This window comes from Protobothrops mucrosquamatus, unplaced genomic scaffold (assembly GCF_001527695.2).
Source record: "Protobothrops mucrosquamatus isolate PMUCROS unplaced genomic scaffold, P.Mucros_1.0 scaffold94, whole genome shotgun sequence".
NCBI lineage: Eukaryota > Metazoa > Chordata > Lepidosauria > Squamata > Viperidae > Protobothrops > Protobothrops mucrosquamatus.
The window spans coordinates 588,436-607,524 of record NW_015386469.1 but is presented as its reverse complement, the minus strand read 5'-3'; the positions used below and the strand labels follow the sequence as shown (position 1 = coordinate 607,524).

Sequence of the window (19,089 nt, the reverse complement as noted above, 5' to 3'; positions counted from 1 at the left end):
GCTCCCCTAACCTGATATGGTCCTCTGCTCCCGCCATATCTGCCTCTCCCACTGACCGTACTGATTCCTCCCTCCTCCCTCAGCCCCCCGACCTCCCCCCCCACCCTTTCTACACCGCAACCCCCAGACATGGCTGGTCCTGACCTAAGGGGAACCTCCCCCCTCCCCCCCACCCTGGTTCCCCCTAAAAATTTGTTAATACACATCACATACATGAGTGTTTTGATAATGTATTTTCCATCTTTGTTGGTACATGAGTGAATTGGTAATTGACTTACCTTTCCTTTTACACTGGAGTTTTATGCATCCTAAAATTATTATTATTCAGTCACTTTTTAATCTTTTTGACCCAATGGATATTATTTCCTTGAATTCTTCATATAATCAAAGAATCATCTTATAAGTTTAAGCTTGTGTCATCAGTGATAGTATCTATTTACCTTGTTTTCTGTCAGCATCTTGTTCAACTGGCTTCTTCTAAACATTCAAGGTCTTCTCACATTATGTTCCAACATATCTAAGTGTTTGCTTCTTTATTAGTTTCCAATGAGCAGTCTAGTTTACTTCACCTAAAATTGAATGATTTATTCTTCTACAGTGCAGGATATTTTCCTAGCATCATGATTCAAAGTCATAATTTTTCTTTGTTCAACCTTTCTCATGGTCCAGCTTTCACAGATGTATGTTACAAATGGGAAATTAGCCTTAATAGTGCATACCTTTGCTGTCAATGTAATGTCTTTAATATTTTGTCTAAAGTTGTTACATACCTTCTTCCAAATAGTAGATACCTCTTTATTTAATGGTTGTAGCAACAATCCCGGTAAATTTTTAAGCCCAGCAGGATAAAAGCATTCAATTGTCTGCTGAAATAATTTTTTAAGCAGCAATCAATTTTTGCATTCTTTTATTTTCAGCAAGACATTCTCTAAAACATCTTTCAAAGAATCGTCAGCATATCTGAAGTTGTTAATGATTTTCCCAGTAATTTTAATTCCATTTTCTGTCTTCTAGTCCATGATTTCTCATGATATATTCTGCATATAAATTGAAACACAAGGTGACAGTATGCAGTCTTAGTGCATTGTTTTTTCCATTTTTGGACCAATGTTTAGTTGTTAAATATTCTTTTCTAATTGTTGATTACCAGAAATTTAAAGGCTATCCACAGTATGCTGTGGTCTACAAAGTAAACATCCTTGTATATTCAATAAGGGGGAATAGGTCTTTTTAGAACTCCCTTCCCTTCTCTGCTATCCACTGAATGGTAACAATGTGGGTTTTGGTCTCTGCCTCTTCTGAATCCTGTTTGGCAATGCTTGTTCTATGCAAAATTTTGTACATTATCTTATTAGCGTGTGAGAGAAGTTATTGGTTATTACTTTTGAGGTCCTTCGTGGCATGGGTCCGCAGGGTATGTGAAGAGCCATCTTGCCTCAATGGGACTAGCTTGCCTCACTCACTCCAATGGAAGGGGACTGCTGCAGACCCCATTTATTAAGGAATTCTGGTTGGTGGGGTCAAGGGGAAAAGCCTTTTCTGCTGTGGCCCCTGCCCTGCGGAACATTCTGTTACCGGAGGCAAGAACTGTTCCCACACTTTTAGCCTTCTAGAAGGGCATTGACACCTGATTTTGCCAGTTGGCTTGGGGCCCCAAGGGGGTGCTGTCAACTGGAAGTGGTTGACAAGGTAAGTAGACATTCTCATCCTGATGCTCTCCTTTAGTTGGTTCTAGTTTTTTATATCACTTTTTAAACTTTAATTATTTTTCTTTTTATTATTTGTAGGCCTCCCAGAAAGGGCAGCATATAAATTTAATCAATCAAATCAATCAATCAATCAATCAATCATTGTATGATATTTTGAGCATCCCTTAGCACTTCCCTTTTTGGTATTGGAATACAAATTGTTCTCTTCTCAGTTAATTTGGCCATTTCTGTATTTTCCATAGATCCTTACACGCTACAAATAGCATTTTAACCACACAATTTAAATAAATTCTGCTGGTTTTCTGTCATCTTTTGCAAATTTGTTTGGAATATTTTCTATTTACTTGAATGTCTGGGTCTACTTCAGGGATGAAATCCTCTCAAAGAACATTCCTATGAAGTACAATCTCTATTCTATCCTAAGTGTCTTATATATCGGGCATGTCACTCTAGCCCTTTTACACCATCTTCCCAGATCTAGCATTGATTGCCCTAGTCATGTTAATGTCAGTAACCATTTGTTTCACAGTTGCATAAATTCTAAAATGTTCTGATGCTTAGCTATTGAATACAATTTGATCCAAAATATCCTCAGAGTTCCCTGCAGAGACCAGTTGTCCCAGGGCTCCTCCAGTAGAAGATATGATTGTCAGACATCAGCAAAGCAAAATAAGAACCCCTTTTACCTTACCATGTTTACTTTTTCTTATCAGTTGATCATCCTTTCTCACTCTTTATATAACCTGCATCTGTTTTAAATTGACTGGATCTTTATTTTCATTTCTACTATATGTGAGCCAATCCCTTTTGCTTGTCCTTGCTTTTAAAAAACATATTTATGGAATGGGATAAATGAAACTATCTGTTAAATTGGATTGACATATACATTTCCATCTCATAAGAATGCATGAATCTCAAGCAATTTTCATATCAGTCCAGAAATATTCACTTTGTTTATTTACAAGGTGGTTCATTTACTTCTGGCTTGGGAAGTAAACCTGGCCTTTGAGGTGTGAAAGACGCAGCATGCAATGTGAACCAGGCCATTGTAATTTCTTCAGCAAACCATGATTCAAATAATGATATGGCATGATGTGTGTATCCAAACTATGATTTTTACCTTGATTATATAACTGAAGAATGCATTCTTGGACCAGCCTCCCCTGTTGTCTTCAAAGGTATTGGATTGCAGTTTCCATACTTTTTCAGCAAGCGTGGAAAGGCTATTTAGATGTGTTTGAAATAAATAAATAAATAAATAAATAAATAAATAGGAATACAATTCAAATATACAGTATATTCTTGCCACTTGTTAAGCAATTAGCTTCTTTCTGCTAATGCCCTGCAGAAATTCACTCATGAAGTCATTTAGCCTGTACAAGCATTTAACACTTTTTTTTCTGAATTGCATTCAACCTTGATATTATTTCACAGCAGAATATATTTTCTGTACAATGCAAATACAGTGTATAGTGCAGTAGTGCAGAGAAACCTATAGAGACATCCTATGCAGATAGATGAGAATAACAAAGACAATGAAGAATGATCAGTGCTAAAGGATCTAAGACCTTTACAAGGGAATTGCACTGTTATCTCTACTAATATCTCCTGCTGAACAAGCTAGCTTGCCCTGTGCTGTTAATGAAGAAGCGGTCTCAACTTAGCATTCTTGTGCTTGCTGTGACTTTTGTTTATTAAAGTTCTTAGTCTGCTATTGAAAACATTTCAGCCTGGAGAGATTTTTAAATTGGCTCATCAGTCATTTTGATGCCAACCATAGTCTCACTATGTGTGTGTTTTGTTTTGTTTTTTAAAGAGGAAAGAGTTGAAATGCATAGTTATTGCAGAAATGCCCTTCAGGACAGCAAAGAAAAGAGAACTAGGGGTTTTACTTCATTCATATGAAATGCATGTCTCTGGTGGGAGAATTTGCATTAAGCTTGGCTACTTCAGTGTTAGAGCATATTCTGGATCAAGATTTTGCTGTCTTTGAATTTATCAGAAAGGATTTATTTTTAATAACAAAATTTTAACATTCACTGAAGCCACATTACTCATTAATTTTATTTTGTGTGTGTATAGCTGAACGTATTCTAATCTTAAGATTTATTTTCAGTTTCAACATTTGCTTTGCTCACAGATTTTTTTATTCAAAATTCACACCCCCCTCCTTCAAATATCATTGTCTAATTAGGTGAAGAAAATAATTTATTTGTTCTACCAACCCTCTTCCCCCATGCTCTTTTGCAGTTTCTTTTCAGATGGAGAGCATTATGAGGAGTTTTCTGAAGGATTGTCTCCCTTGCCAGTTCTTAAGAAAGGACTCAGCATTTGAGTGTGTGCTTTTTAGGACTAATTTGGTTGTATTGGCTAATATATAAACTCAAACTAATATAAAGTCCAAAGAAGAAAAGAAAGAGAAAAAAGCAAAAAGAAAGCAAAAAGTGCAAGAAAGGGGAAAAATACAATAGTAAAGAAAGAAAAAAACCAGAAAGAAGTGACTTCTGATTTTTTTTACAGTAGTTATAAGTGCAATTATAAATTCACCTTTTATTCTAAGCTGTTGTAACATGACTCTTTTCTTTCTATAATTTATCCTGTCTAGTCATCAAAATTATAAATCATAAGTTCACTTTTTCTGTTTTATGCAAAAAAGTGCACAAGGGTTTTCTAGTGACTATAATATATTTTAAGGAAAATCACTTCCTTTTGGAATCATACTTTTTTTAACAATGCCAATTTCAGAACAATGATTTCTGTTAATCAAATAGTATAGGATAAAAATGTTAGTCCTGTTCTGTAGTCCTGTAATTTCAACCAAGTTGCTACTATGGGAAAAAGAAAGGCCCTAATCACAAATGTCTCTAACTTAGCCATAAAGTGCTATCCAAAGGATATCTACAATTGTATTCTATTGGGATAAACTGTAAATTTTAAATTCATGGACTCATGTCCACTATACTGTGGTCTCTGTGGGCTTTTCTATTGCTATTTGATAATAATAGTGGCCTTTTTGATTCTGGAAATGTGGAATGATGGTGATTTTAATAGTAATTGTATTGGAGGGGGGTGATAAATAAGAAAAGTACATGAAGTACATGAAAGACAGTTTTATCCATGAATTGCAGAAAAAAATGTGTGTTTCAGACAAAATAATGGCCATTAAAACCCCAAATCTTATATACTTTTTTCAAATTTCTTCATGTTATTTCCTGTTAAGTGACTGCCATATCCACACTCACTAATGCAAACCTTATCCATTCTTGCAGACAAACAAAGCCATTGCTAAAGGGGATTTCCACCAAGCAAGCTCCAGTTCACGGAGAGCTCTTTTCTTGGCTGTGCTATCCATCACCATTGGAACAGGCATTTATGTAGGAGTTGCTGTAGCACTCATAGCATATCTGTCCAAAAACAACCACATATGAAAGTTGACAAATTAGACTGCTACAGAAAGCTATAGAGGAATGATATTGTACCTTTCAAATATAAACAGTTTTGAAAGTGAGAAGGGCTGTCATAAATTTATACAATCTGAATTCCGAAGAGAAATGTTCTGGATCTTTTTTTACTTTTCTGATTTATTTTTAGTATTGGCAAAACTGTTATTGCAAGAAACCAAGAAAGCCATGGACATTTCCAAATATCAAAATTTAGCTTTGGACCTTGTTTATAATTTGTTTCTGGTCTAAATTAGACTCAACTCCAAATTTGGGATCATCGGTCAAAAAGTAGGAGACATCTGAAGGAACAAAAGTAAAGGTGGAGAATCTGAAAGTTGTTTTGCTATTCCAGAAAGCTAATTCTGGATTTTGGATAACTTAAGAACTAGTAACTGACTTAGTGCTTATCCATAACTAAAATACAAACAAAGCTGCAGAATCAATGTTATGTAGGACTAGCAAGGGACCGTCAGTTCTTTATTCAATCATAATCAGAAAAGGGCCACCCCTGAGCCAAATGAAATGCAGTAGCTGAGGTGGCAGATTTTGCTATTATAAGGAACAGCAGAATGGGAAAGTGAGGGTTCCAGTTATAGTATAAAGTTGTTACATACTTTACATAAACTGCTCTGGAATACAACACATAAAACAGTGGTCTTGTACAACCCTGTTCTTTGCCTCAGTGTAGCTTACACAGATAATTTCTACATGGATTGTTCATAAATGATTTCATTGAACATCTTTGAAGTCAAAGCATCTTGTGCTGATTGGCCCTGCTCCTATTCCGAAAAAGACTTGCTTGCAAAGCATGCTATTCTTTCTGGCAGCAACTCTTTTCCAGAGAGGATTTTTTTCCAGCAAGTAAATATAAGAAGCCCACGCATAAATGTCATGGCAAAGCATGAAGTATCTACCACTGAGAAACCAGCCTACCGGCACAAAAATGTTTTCTTAGCTTACAGACTCACATCTGAGCAAAGCTGGAGTATGTTGGAATATGTCTCTTGGTACAAAACTTGAATAAGCAATGGTCATATTGTAAAGAATGTATTTAATATTAAAATTTGTCTTAAAAATCATGAATCTGCTACATATCTCTTCTAATGGTCTTTTGCTCTCTTGAAGCAATCTTTTCACGTGGCATTTTACAGAATCTTATAAAACCATTCATTGCAATGAAATACGTTATCTGTCTTGATTTTTATCAACATTATTATTCCAAGGTATTTTCAACATTTGAGGCTGTTTAAAATTTGTTTACTTTGGGATTAATATATTTTCTGTAAATGCTCCTAAGCCTATGAGTCCAAACTGCCATTAAATTGTAGTTTAGATTGGGAAAAGCAAAGTGGGTGGTTGAGGTTTCAAGGAAATATTGTTCAAATACTAAATCAAGTCAAAAGGTACCAATATAAGTTCTTTTCAAAATCTGGGCTTTACTAACAGCTTGGTTTAATTAACTGTAGCTTTTTTCCACTCTTCTATACATAGTTTGGTATCAGTTCTTGAACTCAACTAATGAAAATACCTTGGATGGATTTGCCCGTTCATATAGTTACAGATCCTACCGGGGAGGGCCAAACAGATGAAGGAAAGTCAAATAGTGGCTTCCTTTAAGACTTCTGACTGGTGATGGTAACTTTTGATACTAATAACAGTACTGGTTACTGATACTGTGGCTATTATGTTGTGCTTCTTCAGTGATCTATCATTGAGGAAGAACTGCACTGCTTCCATAGTCACCTTAAAAGTAATGCTGCTCCTATACTACAGATGGCTTGAAGTTTCTAACAGCTGTTGGCTGAGTATAATTAGAAATTGACATTAGCATATTGTGGAAACAATGCTGCACAGGGACATGCTGAGCTGATTAAATTATAATCATTATTCCCACAACACCATGAAGTAAGATGCCATGTTTGATGGAATATGTTTGATGGAAATCTTTAAACTATTGAGCATTCAGCAAAATGCTTCAAAGTATAAATAAATTTATGAGTGGAATGAAGTTTCTCTTCAGGAGACTTAAGTTTCAAAATTCACCTCTTCTATGGAGAAACTTCATTCATTGGCCTACAATAAAGTTTATACTTATAGTTGAAGTATTTTTACTGAATGCTCAATTGTTTGAAGATTTCCATCCAACATACCTGATGATAAAAAAAAACTTCTTTGGTTTAACATTTATTCATGTGAAAAGGAGAACAAGATGACAGCAAATAAATTGGAATCGTGCTGGATTTCCATGCAAACAACATCAAAGAGTTTCTTAAAAACATTGCCTTCTCCCTGATACCATATGCCAGTTTTATGAAAGATTTACCAAAAAATAGGGCATGTTTTCAAGAAAGCATTTTTAATAGAAACCTCTACATCTATGTAGTCTGATAAAGATTGTCATAGAGACTGATCCTATGCTTGTTTCTTTAAAACTAAATGTATACTAATTGTATGTCCATGCACACATGTATTAGATTGCAGTCATTTGAAACATGTTTCTGATTTGCATTTCAGTTATTATAATTTTTAAAAGACACTAAAACTAGAGTGCCCAAAGCTTACAATTGATTTGACTTATATGTAAATAATAACAATTTTGATTCAACATTTTTGTTAAGCAAAAAGGTGCTGCATAGCAAATCACATGATATAATAATCATAAAAATAGCACCCTAAGTTTATAAGCCCCAGATCATAAATTACTCGTGTGCAAGTTCCAAGTCAAGGCAAAGAAGAACAAGACAGTCTTCGTGACATGATCTTCACCAGATATCCACCATTTTCAGAGAGATAATCATGGACCGCATTGAAGTCCTGAATCTCACTGTAGGGAAATAGAGGAACTGTGAAGTGAAATTAAAGGATGAACAAGAAAAGAGACTTGTCAACCACCAAAAAACAAAAGAAAACAAACCCTCAGAATAGACAGCGGAAACTGCTGAGACAAGAAGCTAAAGCCAAGAAAAAAGACACAAGGATCAGCATTATGACATCTCTAAAGATATGAAACTAATATAAAAGTAAGGAAAGATTTCCAAAAGATCTCTGAATTCAGAAGGGGAAGGGTCCAACCTCAATTTGTTACACTAAAGGAGACCAATGGACAAATAGTAATTGATTTCAAGATCATAGAGATGGAAGGAATACACTGAAATTCTGTACAACAGAAATGTCAACCTCAAGCATAACTTAAAAGTTTTTTTACATTAACCTATTGTCCTAAATGCTGAAGTTAGATCAATCCTCTAGTTATTACGAGATTAAAAGATTATAAGAACTGATGGAATATCTACAGAAATATAAGTAATAGAAAATGTATCAGTAAAAGTTCTAACCAAACTGTGCCAGCAAATCTTAGGAATGATATAATGGTCAACATTGGAAGAGGTCAGTCTACCAATGCCAAAGGAAGAAGAATTAACAAAATGTGCAGACTATCATAAAGTAGCTTTAATTTAACATGCTAGCAAATTAATACTTAGAAACATGGAATGCAGATTAGAGCCCTACATGGAAAGGGAAATGCCAGATGTTTAAGCTGATTTTAGAAAAGGCTGAGAATGCTGACCCATGCATATATGACCCATGAGAAAACCAAGGAATACCAAAAAGAATCCAGTATGTATTTCACCAAGTATAAAGGCCTTTCAATGTGTCAACCACATCAAGCTTAGGAAAAGGGGGATCCCAGAACATCTCACCATCCTCATGCAAAACCTGGAAGCCATTGTCTAGACATAGCAAAAAAGTGAAACAAAGCTGTATACTGTCTTCTTATTTATTCAGTCTTTATGCTGAATATATATTGATAGTGGCTAGATTTGTAGAAGATGAACTTGGATTTGAAAAAAAACCAATTCATGTTTTTTTCCTCCAATGAAAATCAATAACTTGTGCTGTGTTGATGGCACTATTCTGATAATGGAAAAATGTAAGTACAAACTTTAGTAAGGAAAGTCAAGGACCATAATAATAAAAAAGGGACTACCATTAAATATAACGAACAACGAACGAATGACAATAGTTACAGCTATGGCCCACTACTGAGCCACAGCCTGTTGGGAACTGGGCCACTGAAGCAGCGGATCAGTGTGCAATTTGTGCATGCATGGGATTTAAGTTGCGCGTGCGAAACCACTCCTCCACCTGCCACTGAAGCTGCCATCAGTCTACAGAAGCAAAAAGGTTGGGGACCTCCCAGTTACGGCAACCAGCCTTAAGATTGACAAGTTGTGGGTTGCTTCCATCTTTTAGAATTAACCTTCAATATTAAAGGAACCAATAGACTGATACATAGTAGGACAGCCATGGAAAAGATATTCTGATGCCATGATACGTCTATATCTACAAAAATCAGAATTGTACAGGCAGTGGTTTTCCTATGACTTTCTATGGACTTCAGAGAAGCAGGATAGAAATAGTATTGAAGCTTTTGAGATTTGGTGTTGGAAAAGGCTCTTAAAAACACTACAAGAAAAAAAAATTGGATCATACAACAAATCAATCCAGAGTTCTCACTTGAAGTACAAATTACCAGCCTCAAATGTTTATATTTTGGGCACATAATGTAAAAAATCAACTTCCTTAAAAAGTCCAAAAAGCTGAGAGAAATGGAGGGAAGAGAAGAGGACAATTAACAGCAAGGTGATAAATTCAGCTGCAGAAGTGAAGGGTGCATTATTGGAAGATCTAAAGGGCCAAGTTGGGGGTAGATCATCTTGGAAAATGTATGTGGTTTCTAAAAGTCAATAGCAATTTGGTGGCACATAATCAAAATGTGGAAAGTAATTTCCAACGTCAACATAAAAGATCCATTTTTTAAAAAATCGTATAAAAATAATTTTAAAATGGGCACCAACATGAACCAATATGAACCAATAAAATAACAAGCACATTGGGGAAAATAGAATGTATGATCAGAAAACAAAATGTTAGCTTTTAAAGCTAACTTTTTCAGGACTAAGAAACACTGGCTCTGAATTAATCAGCTGCAGATATCACTGATTTATGGCAGATTGGATTTGATTTAAATCAAGTTGATTTAAATCAACTCAATTTAAATCACTAGTAAAAAAGGCTTGATTTAAATCAACTCAATTTAAATCCATTTTTAAAGAGCAACTGTCATCTCTGTCCTGCAGCGGCTCCTCTCTGACCCGCTATTGACTCACCGACAGTCCTATTCACTTTAATGAGACGACTGGTGATGCGGCAGTAACACAACAAGGTGAGGGATGTGGCAGGCAGCATGAAGTGGATGCCCGCTAACAGACGCTGTCATGATGGATCTAAAATGACAGGTGCTCTTTAAATGTAGGGACTCATTCTTGCTGGTAGTTAGAACCCTTAATATTATTATTTGCAAACAAAATGAAGGTTTAGAATAGTAAGCTGTCAGGTTAGTAATACAGCAATATCAGAAACGATTTTAGGTTAATAGGTTAATCACACATAGTTGGAGAACTACTCAAATTATTTTATTTAATTAAAACAGCCTGGTACAGATGCATTTCTCTTCAAACAATCATACAGTTAGTAGTAGTAGTAGTAGTAGTAGTAGTAGTAGTAGTAGTAGTAGTAGTAGTATTGGTAGTAGTAGTAGAAGTAGTAGTAGTAGTAGTAGTAGTAGTAATAATAATAATAATAATAATAATAATAATAATAATAATAATAATAATAATAATAATAATAATAAAGTTGGAAGGGAGCTTGGAGGTCATCTAGTCCAACCCCCTGCTCAGGCAGGTAACCCTATACCATTTCGGACAAATGGCTCTCCAGTCTCTTCTTAAAAACTTCCAGTGTTGGAGCATTCACCGCTTCTGGAGGCAGGTTGTTCCACTGGTTAATTGTTCTAACTGTAGTGTACATAGATTTGCAAAACAATAGGATAAAGGAATATTCCTGAACTTTGTTTTATGATTTATCTCATGGTTACTGTGAAATTGTGTGAATGCATCAATGCAGTGCATGTTATTTCAGCTTGCAGAGCTTGGATTCATTGCTTGAGTTTACCAAAAATGTAAATAGTGCAGAATATACAGCCTCATGCTACATAACTAAGCTCCATTTTATGCTGAATAAACTAAATTACTAATGTATCTTAAACAGAAAACTATATTTAGATAGATTTTTATTCCAAAAGCATTTCATTAAAATAAATTTGATAAAAATAAAAAAATCCGATTTAAATAAAAAAAATCTGATTTTTTAAAATCATCGATTATTATCCACCCTGATTTATGGTATTAAGGCCCAGTCCTGTGATACTTCGGAAGGCTTCTTTGCAAGACTTTCAGGCAGATTACAAGAACTATTTATCAGATGGGAAGTTGTCATAAATCAGAAGCAGTCCTGAATGATGACATAAAGAATACAAAGTACTTTCTGTACAGAACAGTACATGGAATCTGCAGTGATTCAGTATAAATACAGGCAAAAGGAGCTATATATGATTTAGATAGTTTCAGAAAGACCAGACAATCTTCCCCCTCCTCTTTCAGTAATTTAAAATAAAATTGTACTCTCTCCACTATTCTCTTGTATGGTGGGAATTTACAACTAGATTTTTCACCTGTACCTGGCCCACATTATCATGCATTCCTCCCATCCCTGGTACAATTTGTGCTCTTCCCACAGTCAAGCTCTATTTTGCCCCAGTGATAAAACCGGTAGCTTTTTACAATTTGAATACAAAAAATGAACTGATGGATTCCTCTGGTAGCCCATTTCATCCAGCGCTGCCTATCAATTTCATCAAAGATTCTGAATATCCTCAGACCAATACATGGTGCAAGGGAACATCTGTGATAGGCAACATGATGTTTCCCTAGTGTCATAACACCAATAAAAAATAGAACCGTGGAAACATCCTTATCAGCAGAAACAGCAGAAAACCTGCAGTGCAGAAACAGAATCTAGACTATGAAAATCTCTTTCCTGTTTAATTATCCCAGTGCCAGACTGCTAATTATATGTTTCAAAAGAGGGCCACTTCTTGTCTAGAATACCACAACATCCATGTATACCAGGAGAGTGCATAATGTTTGATCAGAATTACACAGGCAACTGGGCATGTCCCAGCCACTCATTGCCCCAATAGTTAATGAAGCACTGCAGATCATTCACCCAGCAAGACTTGCATTGGAAGAAGACAGAAAATGCTACATATTTTGAAACTTGAACAAGTGAGTACAAGTATAAGCTTCCAAAGATGAAGATGATCTAATAAGTATGTGCCCTCTATATATGATCAGTGAATATCTTTATGCTGCAGTTAGGAGAACATGAAGATGGGATCCTAGGCAGGTATGAGAGAATGTGACATACAGGCGTTGAGTGCCTAAGTAGGATCCCTGCAAGTAACATGCAAAAGATTTTAGTCATCCAATCTTTCTTGGGCTAATATAACAATAATCGGAATAGGCTCTACCAATTTAGCAATGGCTGGGTATTGTTTGGGTGCTCTAAGACAGAGTTTTTCAAACTGAGAAATTGAAGGTGTTCTCTGCGAAGGTGGGGGGGGGGGAATTCACTAAAATGCAGCTGGGGGGGGCTGCCTTCCAATCAGTCTTGACTCCTGATGACTGCATGGACAAGTCCCTGCAGGTTTTTTTGGCAAGGTTTCTTAGAAGTGGTTTGCCATTGCCTCCTTCCTAGGGCTTAAAGAAAATGACTGGCCCAAGGTTACCCAGCTGTTTTTTTACCCAAGGCAGGACTAGGACTCACAGTCTGCTGGTTTCTATCCTAATGTCTTAACCACTGCATCAAACTGGCTCTCTCAAATCGAGCTAGAGTGTCCATCTAAAAAAAGGGGGGTTAAAGTTGTTCTACCAGAAAAAAAAATGTTATATTTGCCATTTTCTGACAGTTGTTTTTAACTAGCTGGTTCCTCAGTCCATAAAATTTTGAAGTTTAAAAGCCTTTGCTCTAAGCAACTGGGATGGCAATGGAAGAATACTTTAAGAGGACCAAATACAAAAGAGTATTTCTCTTTTAGATGTGAAGAAGGCATTATTTAAGCTTTCATGTAACGTTTCTGTAGCAGCATCATAGGAGTTTTGTCCCTCTGGGAAAAAAAGTCACCTCTAGAGATGTTCAGCTGAAGCATTTAGTAGGATCAAATAGCATTCACAATTTCTCCTCCCCTTGACCATGTATAAAGAAACATTTTAAAAGTTACTTGGTCTTTCCTGCAAAACCTTCTTAGCTCAATGAAAATAGGAAGATGAAAGATTTTTTTTTGAAAAGGTACATGCTGCAGCTCTTGAGTATGCAGACTTTGCGTTGCAAACACATTACTCCCACGCTCAAGCAGAAAAACAAACCTGTCTGGACAGCCACAACTCCAGTCTATTGCTCTTCAGTTCCGCACATTCATTAATTTTGTACTGATTGGTGGCTCCTATACTGAATAAAGAACTCTTCCAAAAATTATTGTTGCAAAATTGGCATTAATTTCTCCCTATTTGTAGACACATAGCTGAAATCACTTGGTGGGACCACGAAAACTAGATAGCTGAAATCACTTGGTGGGACCACGAAAAGAGCTTTCTCAGTGATGGCCCCTTTATGGAACATCATTCCTTCTGAGGTATGGTTGACCTCTATCCTGTTGCTTTTCTGAAAGGTCCTAAAACATTTTTTCGTCAGTGGGCCTGGGAATTACAAATGGAGAGGGAACCTCCAAATGGCTGATTTGATTGCATTATTGCTGCCATGGGGGTGGGTGAATTTCTTAAATGGGTTTTATTATATGGTGGATTTTTAAAAATTTGTAAACCGCCCAGAGTCTCCTATATAAATTTGTTTAATAAATAAGTGATCTGTGTGTAAGCTTATTGGGATGTAGTAAACTCACTTCTGAGTAATTGTGCATGTGCATTGTACTATAATTAAAATTAAGTTTTAGAAATTACATTTTAATGACTGTAATACCATTAAGTTACAATTCTTTAACCATTTAACTTGGAATGACCTTCTGTGAAACACAATGGAGTCTGCTTCTGAAGAGGACTGCACTGTAAAGTCTCTTTCCAACACATTTTGATGAATTTTTCACTTTTCCAACTCTTTCTGTATAAATACTCTTTTTCAGAAACTAATCCTATTTATAGGTATCTTTATTTTAAACATATCCTTCATTTCAGCATACGCTGTATTTGTTCTTGACAAGTCCTCTCAGTCTTAGAATAGAAGGAATAAAAATAGTCGGCCTAAGAAGCCAAAAGCAGGCCAAATGTAACATTTTGTTTGGGACACTGTGTGGCCACAGCCTATTCTAGGAAGCACTTGGGAAGAAGCATCTAGGAAAAAGTCTGTAATTGCTGTAAGCATACCAAGATTTTAAAAAGTGAGGAAAACCCCCAGTCATATCAGGAAGCTTAAATAGCAATACCATCTCCATCTGACCTCAAGTATAATCAGGGAGTGTCTTGAACATTTTTTGGCATTTTTTTCCATAGGTTTGACAACGTCACATAATTCATTAGAAAAAACAGCCTATGTTACTTGTGTTTGAAGGGTAGCTTGATGAGTAATGTTAAGCTGATGAATAATCCAACACTATATCTCTATAAAACATGAAATAGCATTGTTATGACAATTAGCATCGACATAGCCCACTCTTCTAACAATCACAAAAGCCCTGTATTTTGTCTCACAAAATCTGAAACCTGAATGAGTCAGCAGGAGGCACTTAAACCAAATACCCTACAAATCTAAGAAGAATGTAATGTTAAGGAACAACACAGAAATATTTTATTAATGTATTTGTTTACCCATATCACATATGTGATTCCGAGATGAAATTAAATGACCTAGATGAAAGTTTGACAGATTGCAGTGAGCCTCCAAGAACAATTTCTGCTTTGCCTACTGAAGAGTATTTCAAAAGAAGGATAAGTTACAAGTAAACAGCTTTCCTCTTGGCATTAGTGTAGGTTGTCACAGTTTATTTATTTAGTGTATGGCGATGCTACTTTAGCCAGGAGACTTCAGTGTGAGCGCAAAGTAATTGTCTGGATGCTGCTGAAGGTTGTCCCAGTGGCTGACTTTGCTAAGCTGGGAAAGTTAGGTCTTGAAAGAAAATCTTTCAGATAAGTAGAAGAAACATTCCAGAATGCTTCAATGGCAAGCCATTTTTCAATTCCAAGGATATTATATCGATGTACCTGTGACTTCAGCAGGACTTGAGCATGACTTAAAAGAGACTTGATTTTTATATGGCAGAGATTCAAAACTTTATTAAATCTTCTTGCATTGCACCTGGTACATGCTAATTATAGGGCCACCTACAGAAGCAGCTTTCTCAACATTAAAATTGAGGCATTACTCATCTCTACTTTAGGATGCTGTAATTCTTATATAAAATGGTAAGTGACTGTGTTAAAAAATGCTGAATTGTCTTAAGGAAAAACAGTCCATTATTAACAGATAACACAATAACAGAATAACCTAATTGGAATGGATCTTGGGGGTCTTCTAGTTCAATCCCCTGCGCAAGCAGGAGACTCTATACTATTCCAGACAGTCTGTCCAGTCTCTTCTTAAAAGCCTCCAGTGTTGGAGCACCCACAACTTCTGAAGATAAGCCGTTCCCCTGGTTAGTTGTTCTCACTGTCAGGAAATTTCTCCTTAGTTCTAGGTTGTTTCTCTCCTTGATTAGTTTCCATCCATTGCTTCTTGTCTTGCCTTCTGGTGCTTTGGAAAATAAATTGACTCTCTCTTCTTTGTGACAACCCCTCAAATATTGGAACACTGCAATCATGTCACCCCTAGTCCTTCTTTTCATTAGACTAGACATACCTAATTCCTGCAATCTTTCTTTATGTGCTTTAGCCTCCAGCCCCCTAATCATCTTTGTTCCTCTTTTCTGAATTCTTTCCACTCTTTTATATTGTGGTGATCAAAATTGGATGCAATATTCTAAGTCTGGTCTAACTACGGTTTTTATGAAGTGATACTAATACTTCATGTGATCTTGATTCTGTCCCACTCTTATGTTTCACCTAATCTGTATCTTTGATTTTTCTTGTCTGAGTGTAAAACCTTACTTTTCTCTACATTGAATTTCATGAATCAGATTCCTAATATTGGTTGGGTCACTTAGAAATTATGCAGGCTATTATGGAAAGGACCAAAGTTGTTTATATCAGCTCAGATTTACTTTTCATTTAAAAATAATGTTAAATGTATTTTATTTCTTACATTACAGTTTTCCAGGGCTTCTCCCCTCCCCTCAAATGTGCAAAACATCATGCAGTGACAATTTTGATCAGATAGCCTGAGAGCTACCAAAACAGGTTCAGTTGTTGCATGTGATCTCAAATTGTTCACCCCTGCACGGTATCATTGTTGCCCATTTGCCAACAGTAGGACCTTGAAGCTTAATTGGAGGGTCCGATGCCAGAATGCCAGCAGCTCAGAAGCAGGAATACCATCTCATTCAGACCCTTGGATTATACAGAGGAAAAGTGGAACACACAGCAAGGTTAAGTATTCTCTTCCAACTCACGAAAATATTGGCAGATTTCTGCAAGTTCAGAGAGCTGATCTGAATGCTGATGGGATAAAATGTAGTTGTTCTTTTTTGTTTATTGTCTGTTTTGTTTGCTTTTAATACATTATGTTTTTTGCCTTGTATGCTGCTCAGAGTCATTTTGGAATGGAACAACATTGAAAAGCTAGAAATCCATCTAATCTAAAGTATAACATGTAGGGAAAAGTTAGGAGCTAAAGATGTGTCTGCTTCAGCAATGGAGAAATTCCAACAGTTTGTGGGCTTAAAAACTGACTGTATACAAAGAGATTAAAGCTGACTTCAGACTCATTGGACAATTGCTGCTATTGTTGATACTTTGGCTGGAATTTAAATGAGATTCATATTTCTAGCACACTTTCCTCTGTTTCACGTTTTGTAAAGATTTCATTAGAAGTATTGCTTAATGACTGCCCTGTTTAGTAACCATTAAAAATTACAATGGTGCTGAGATTTTATGACCAGTCCTTGCAGTTACAACTGACACAGCATCCCGTGGTCACATCATTGTCATTTGCATGTTTCACAGCCAGCTTTCGAACAAGCAGAATCGGTGGAGAAGCTGGCAGTAAAACTGCAAGATGCGATCACATGATTTTTTTTGGTTAACAACTGCATCATTTAGTGACGGAATGAATGATCCCAATCGTGGTTGTTAAGCAAGAATGGCCTGTACCTCTTTGCATAACAAAACTAATAAAACACCCAATAACAGAAGATAAAAGCTATGTGAGGTTTAAAATTCAAAGATTAAGAAGAAAAGCCCTGTGACATGAGCAAGAAGGCTAAGGGAAGGAGAATCTGGGTTAGTACAATCATAGGGAGGTTGAGGGGTTAGTGTAAACACAGACAGGCCAAGGAAAGGAGGATACAAATTGGAGTGAGTGCAGGAAGGCCAAGGGAAAGAAGGTGAGGGTCTCTGTGAGCCCAGGGAGGTTGAGGGAAGGTTGGTGTGCAGGGGGACCGAGGGACGGGAAGGCGTAACACAGCACACAGGAAGCAGAGGGGATTGACCAGCGCAACGTGCAACTTTCCCTGATGGCTTCTCCATTGACTTTGCTTGTGGGAAGATAGCAGAGAAGGTTGCAAATAGCGATTATAGGATGCTGCAACCTTCATACAGTAAGTGGAGTGGTTGCCTAGTCTCCGAATTGTGAGCACATGGCTGCAGGAGCACTGGAGTGGCTGGAACTTTGAGGACTGGTTGTAAATGCACTCATTCAGCACCATTGCAACTTTGAACAGTTGCTGAATGAGTGGTTGGTAAGTGAGGACTACTTGTATTATATAGAACATTGAGACTTATGTTCAATTTTTTTTCAACAGTGTCCTTTTTACAGAGATTTCTCTGTTCCTGGCCTTTTCCTGAATAAACCCATCTCTGCTCATTTCCTCAGGTGACCAAGAAAGCAAAGCATCTAAGCCATGCAAAGCTTATCTTACATCTCCTGCTCTGAATTAATAAAACAAACCCCAAGGTATTGCATTGGAACAATGAGGCAATTTCACAACAATACCAGGTGTGCTTTCAGAAACAATGCCAGCAGAAGTCCTCCTGAATTGAAAAGAGCCTATTTTGCCACCAAATTCCATCTCTTTCCATCATCACCCCCTGTATGATTTTGCTGGAGAGCAGGTGCATATTTGGCATCTCTTTTTCTACATTCCTTAGGCAAGGGCTTCCCAAAATATGTCCCCCAACAGGAGTGTCTGTTCCCTGTCCTAGTAATGGAACCCATCCTAGGCAGAGCCAAATCTGGCCATCCCTTGGCCACGTTTTTAATGACAGTTTTCTCTCAATATAGAGCAGACCTGCCCAGTACTTGCTCTAAAAGCTCCATTGCTGGAATCTGCTCTTTGTCTCCCAGGGCCATCTTATGTCATCTCCTAAAGCTCCAGTCTGGAAGGTTTTCTTTGTGATAACTAGAACAGGATTTTTGACTTCAGAGCTCAAGGATTATTTCAGGAGATCTAGTTTCAATTTGTAATGCTATATTGCAAGATTTTCCCTTCTCCAACCCTACTTTTTCAGATGTTCCCATTGAAATAAGGGGATAATGCTATTTGGATAGCAAGATGGTTTTGTGGCAGCACTGTGGGCCATAAGCAATGCCCTGAAGCTATGGCTTCCTTTCGAAATAGAGAGAGGTTGGGGCTAGGTATTACTGAGACCTGGCTGGGCGTAGAAGGTGGAGTTCTACTAGTTGACATCTGCCCGCCGGGTTTTCAGGCATTCCATCGGCCAAGGACCCGGGGTAGGGGCGGGGGGGTAGCGGCCATAATAAGGGAGGACCTTTGTCCAAGGGAGACCACTGTGCCTCAGATAGACGGCGTGGAGTCGCTCTTTGTGAAGTGGGGGAAAGGGGTGCAAGTGGGCTTGTTGATTATATACCTGGCT

General features: G+C 37.0%; 1 protein-coding gene and 1 long non-coding RNA gene across 2 annotated transcripts in view; one reads left to right on the top strand and one right to left on the bottom strand.

Moving 5' to 3' along the window:
- SYNDIG1 (synapse differentiation inducing 1) overlaps nt 1-5,224 on the top strand; it is a 17,324-nt gene extending 12,100 nt beyond the window's left edge. The window contains exon 3 of the mRNA XM_015812524.1: nt 4,979-5,224. Coding sequence (XP_015668010.1) covers nt 4,979-5,137 — 159 coding nt within the window. The 3' untranslated portion in view covers nt 5,138-5,224. The remainder of the gene's footprint in view (nt 1-4,978) is intronic.
- Nucleotides 911-19,089, bottom strand: part of LOC107284464 — a 37,299-nt gene continuing 19,120 nt past the window's right edge. Inside the window, exons 2-3 of the long non-coding RNA XR_001548816.2 lie at nt 2,830-2,932; nt 911-1,037 (exon numbers count right to left, since the gene is read on the bottom strand). This is a non-coding gene — a long non-coding RNA (uncharacterized LOC107284464). The remainder of the gene's footprint in view (nt 1,038-2,829; nt 2,933-19,089) is intronic.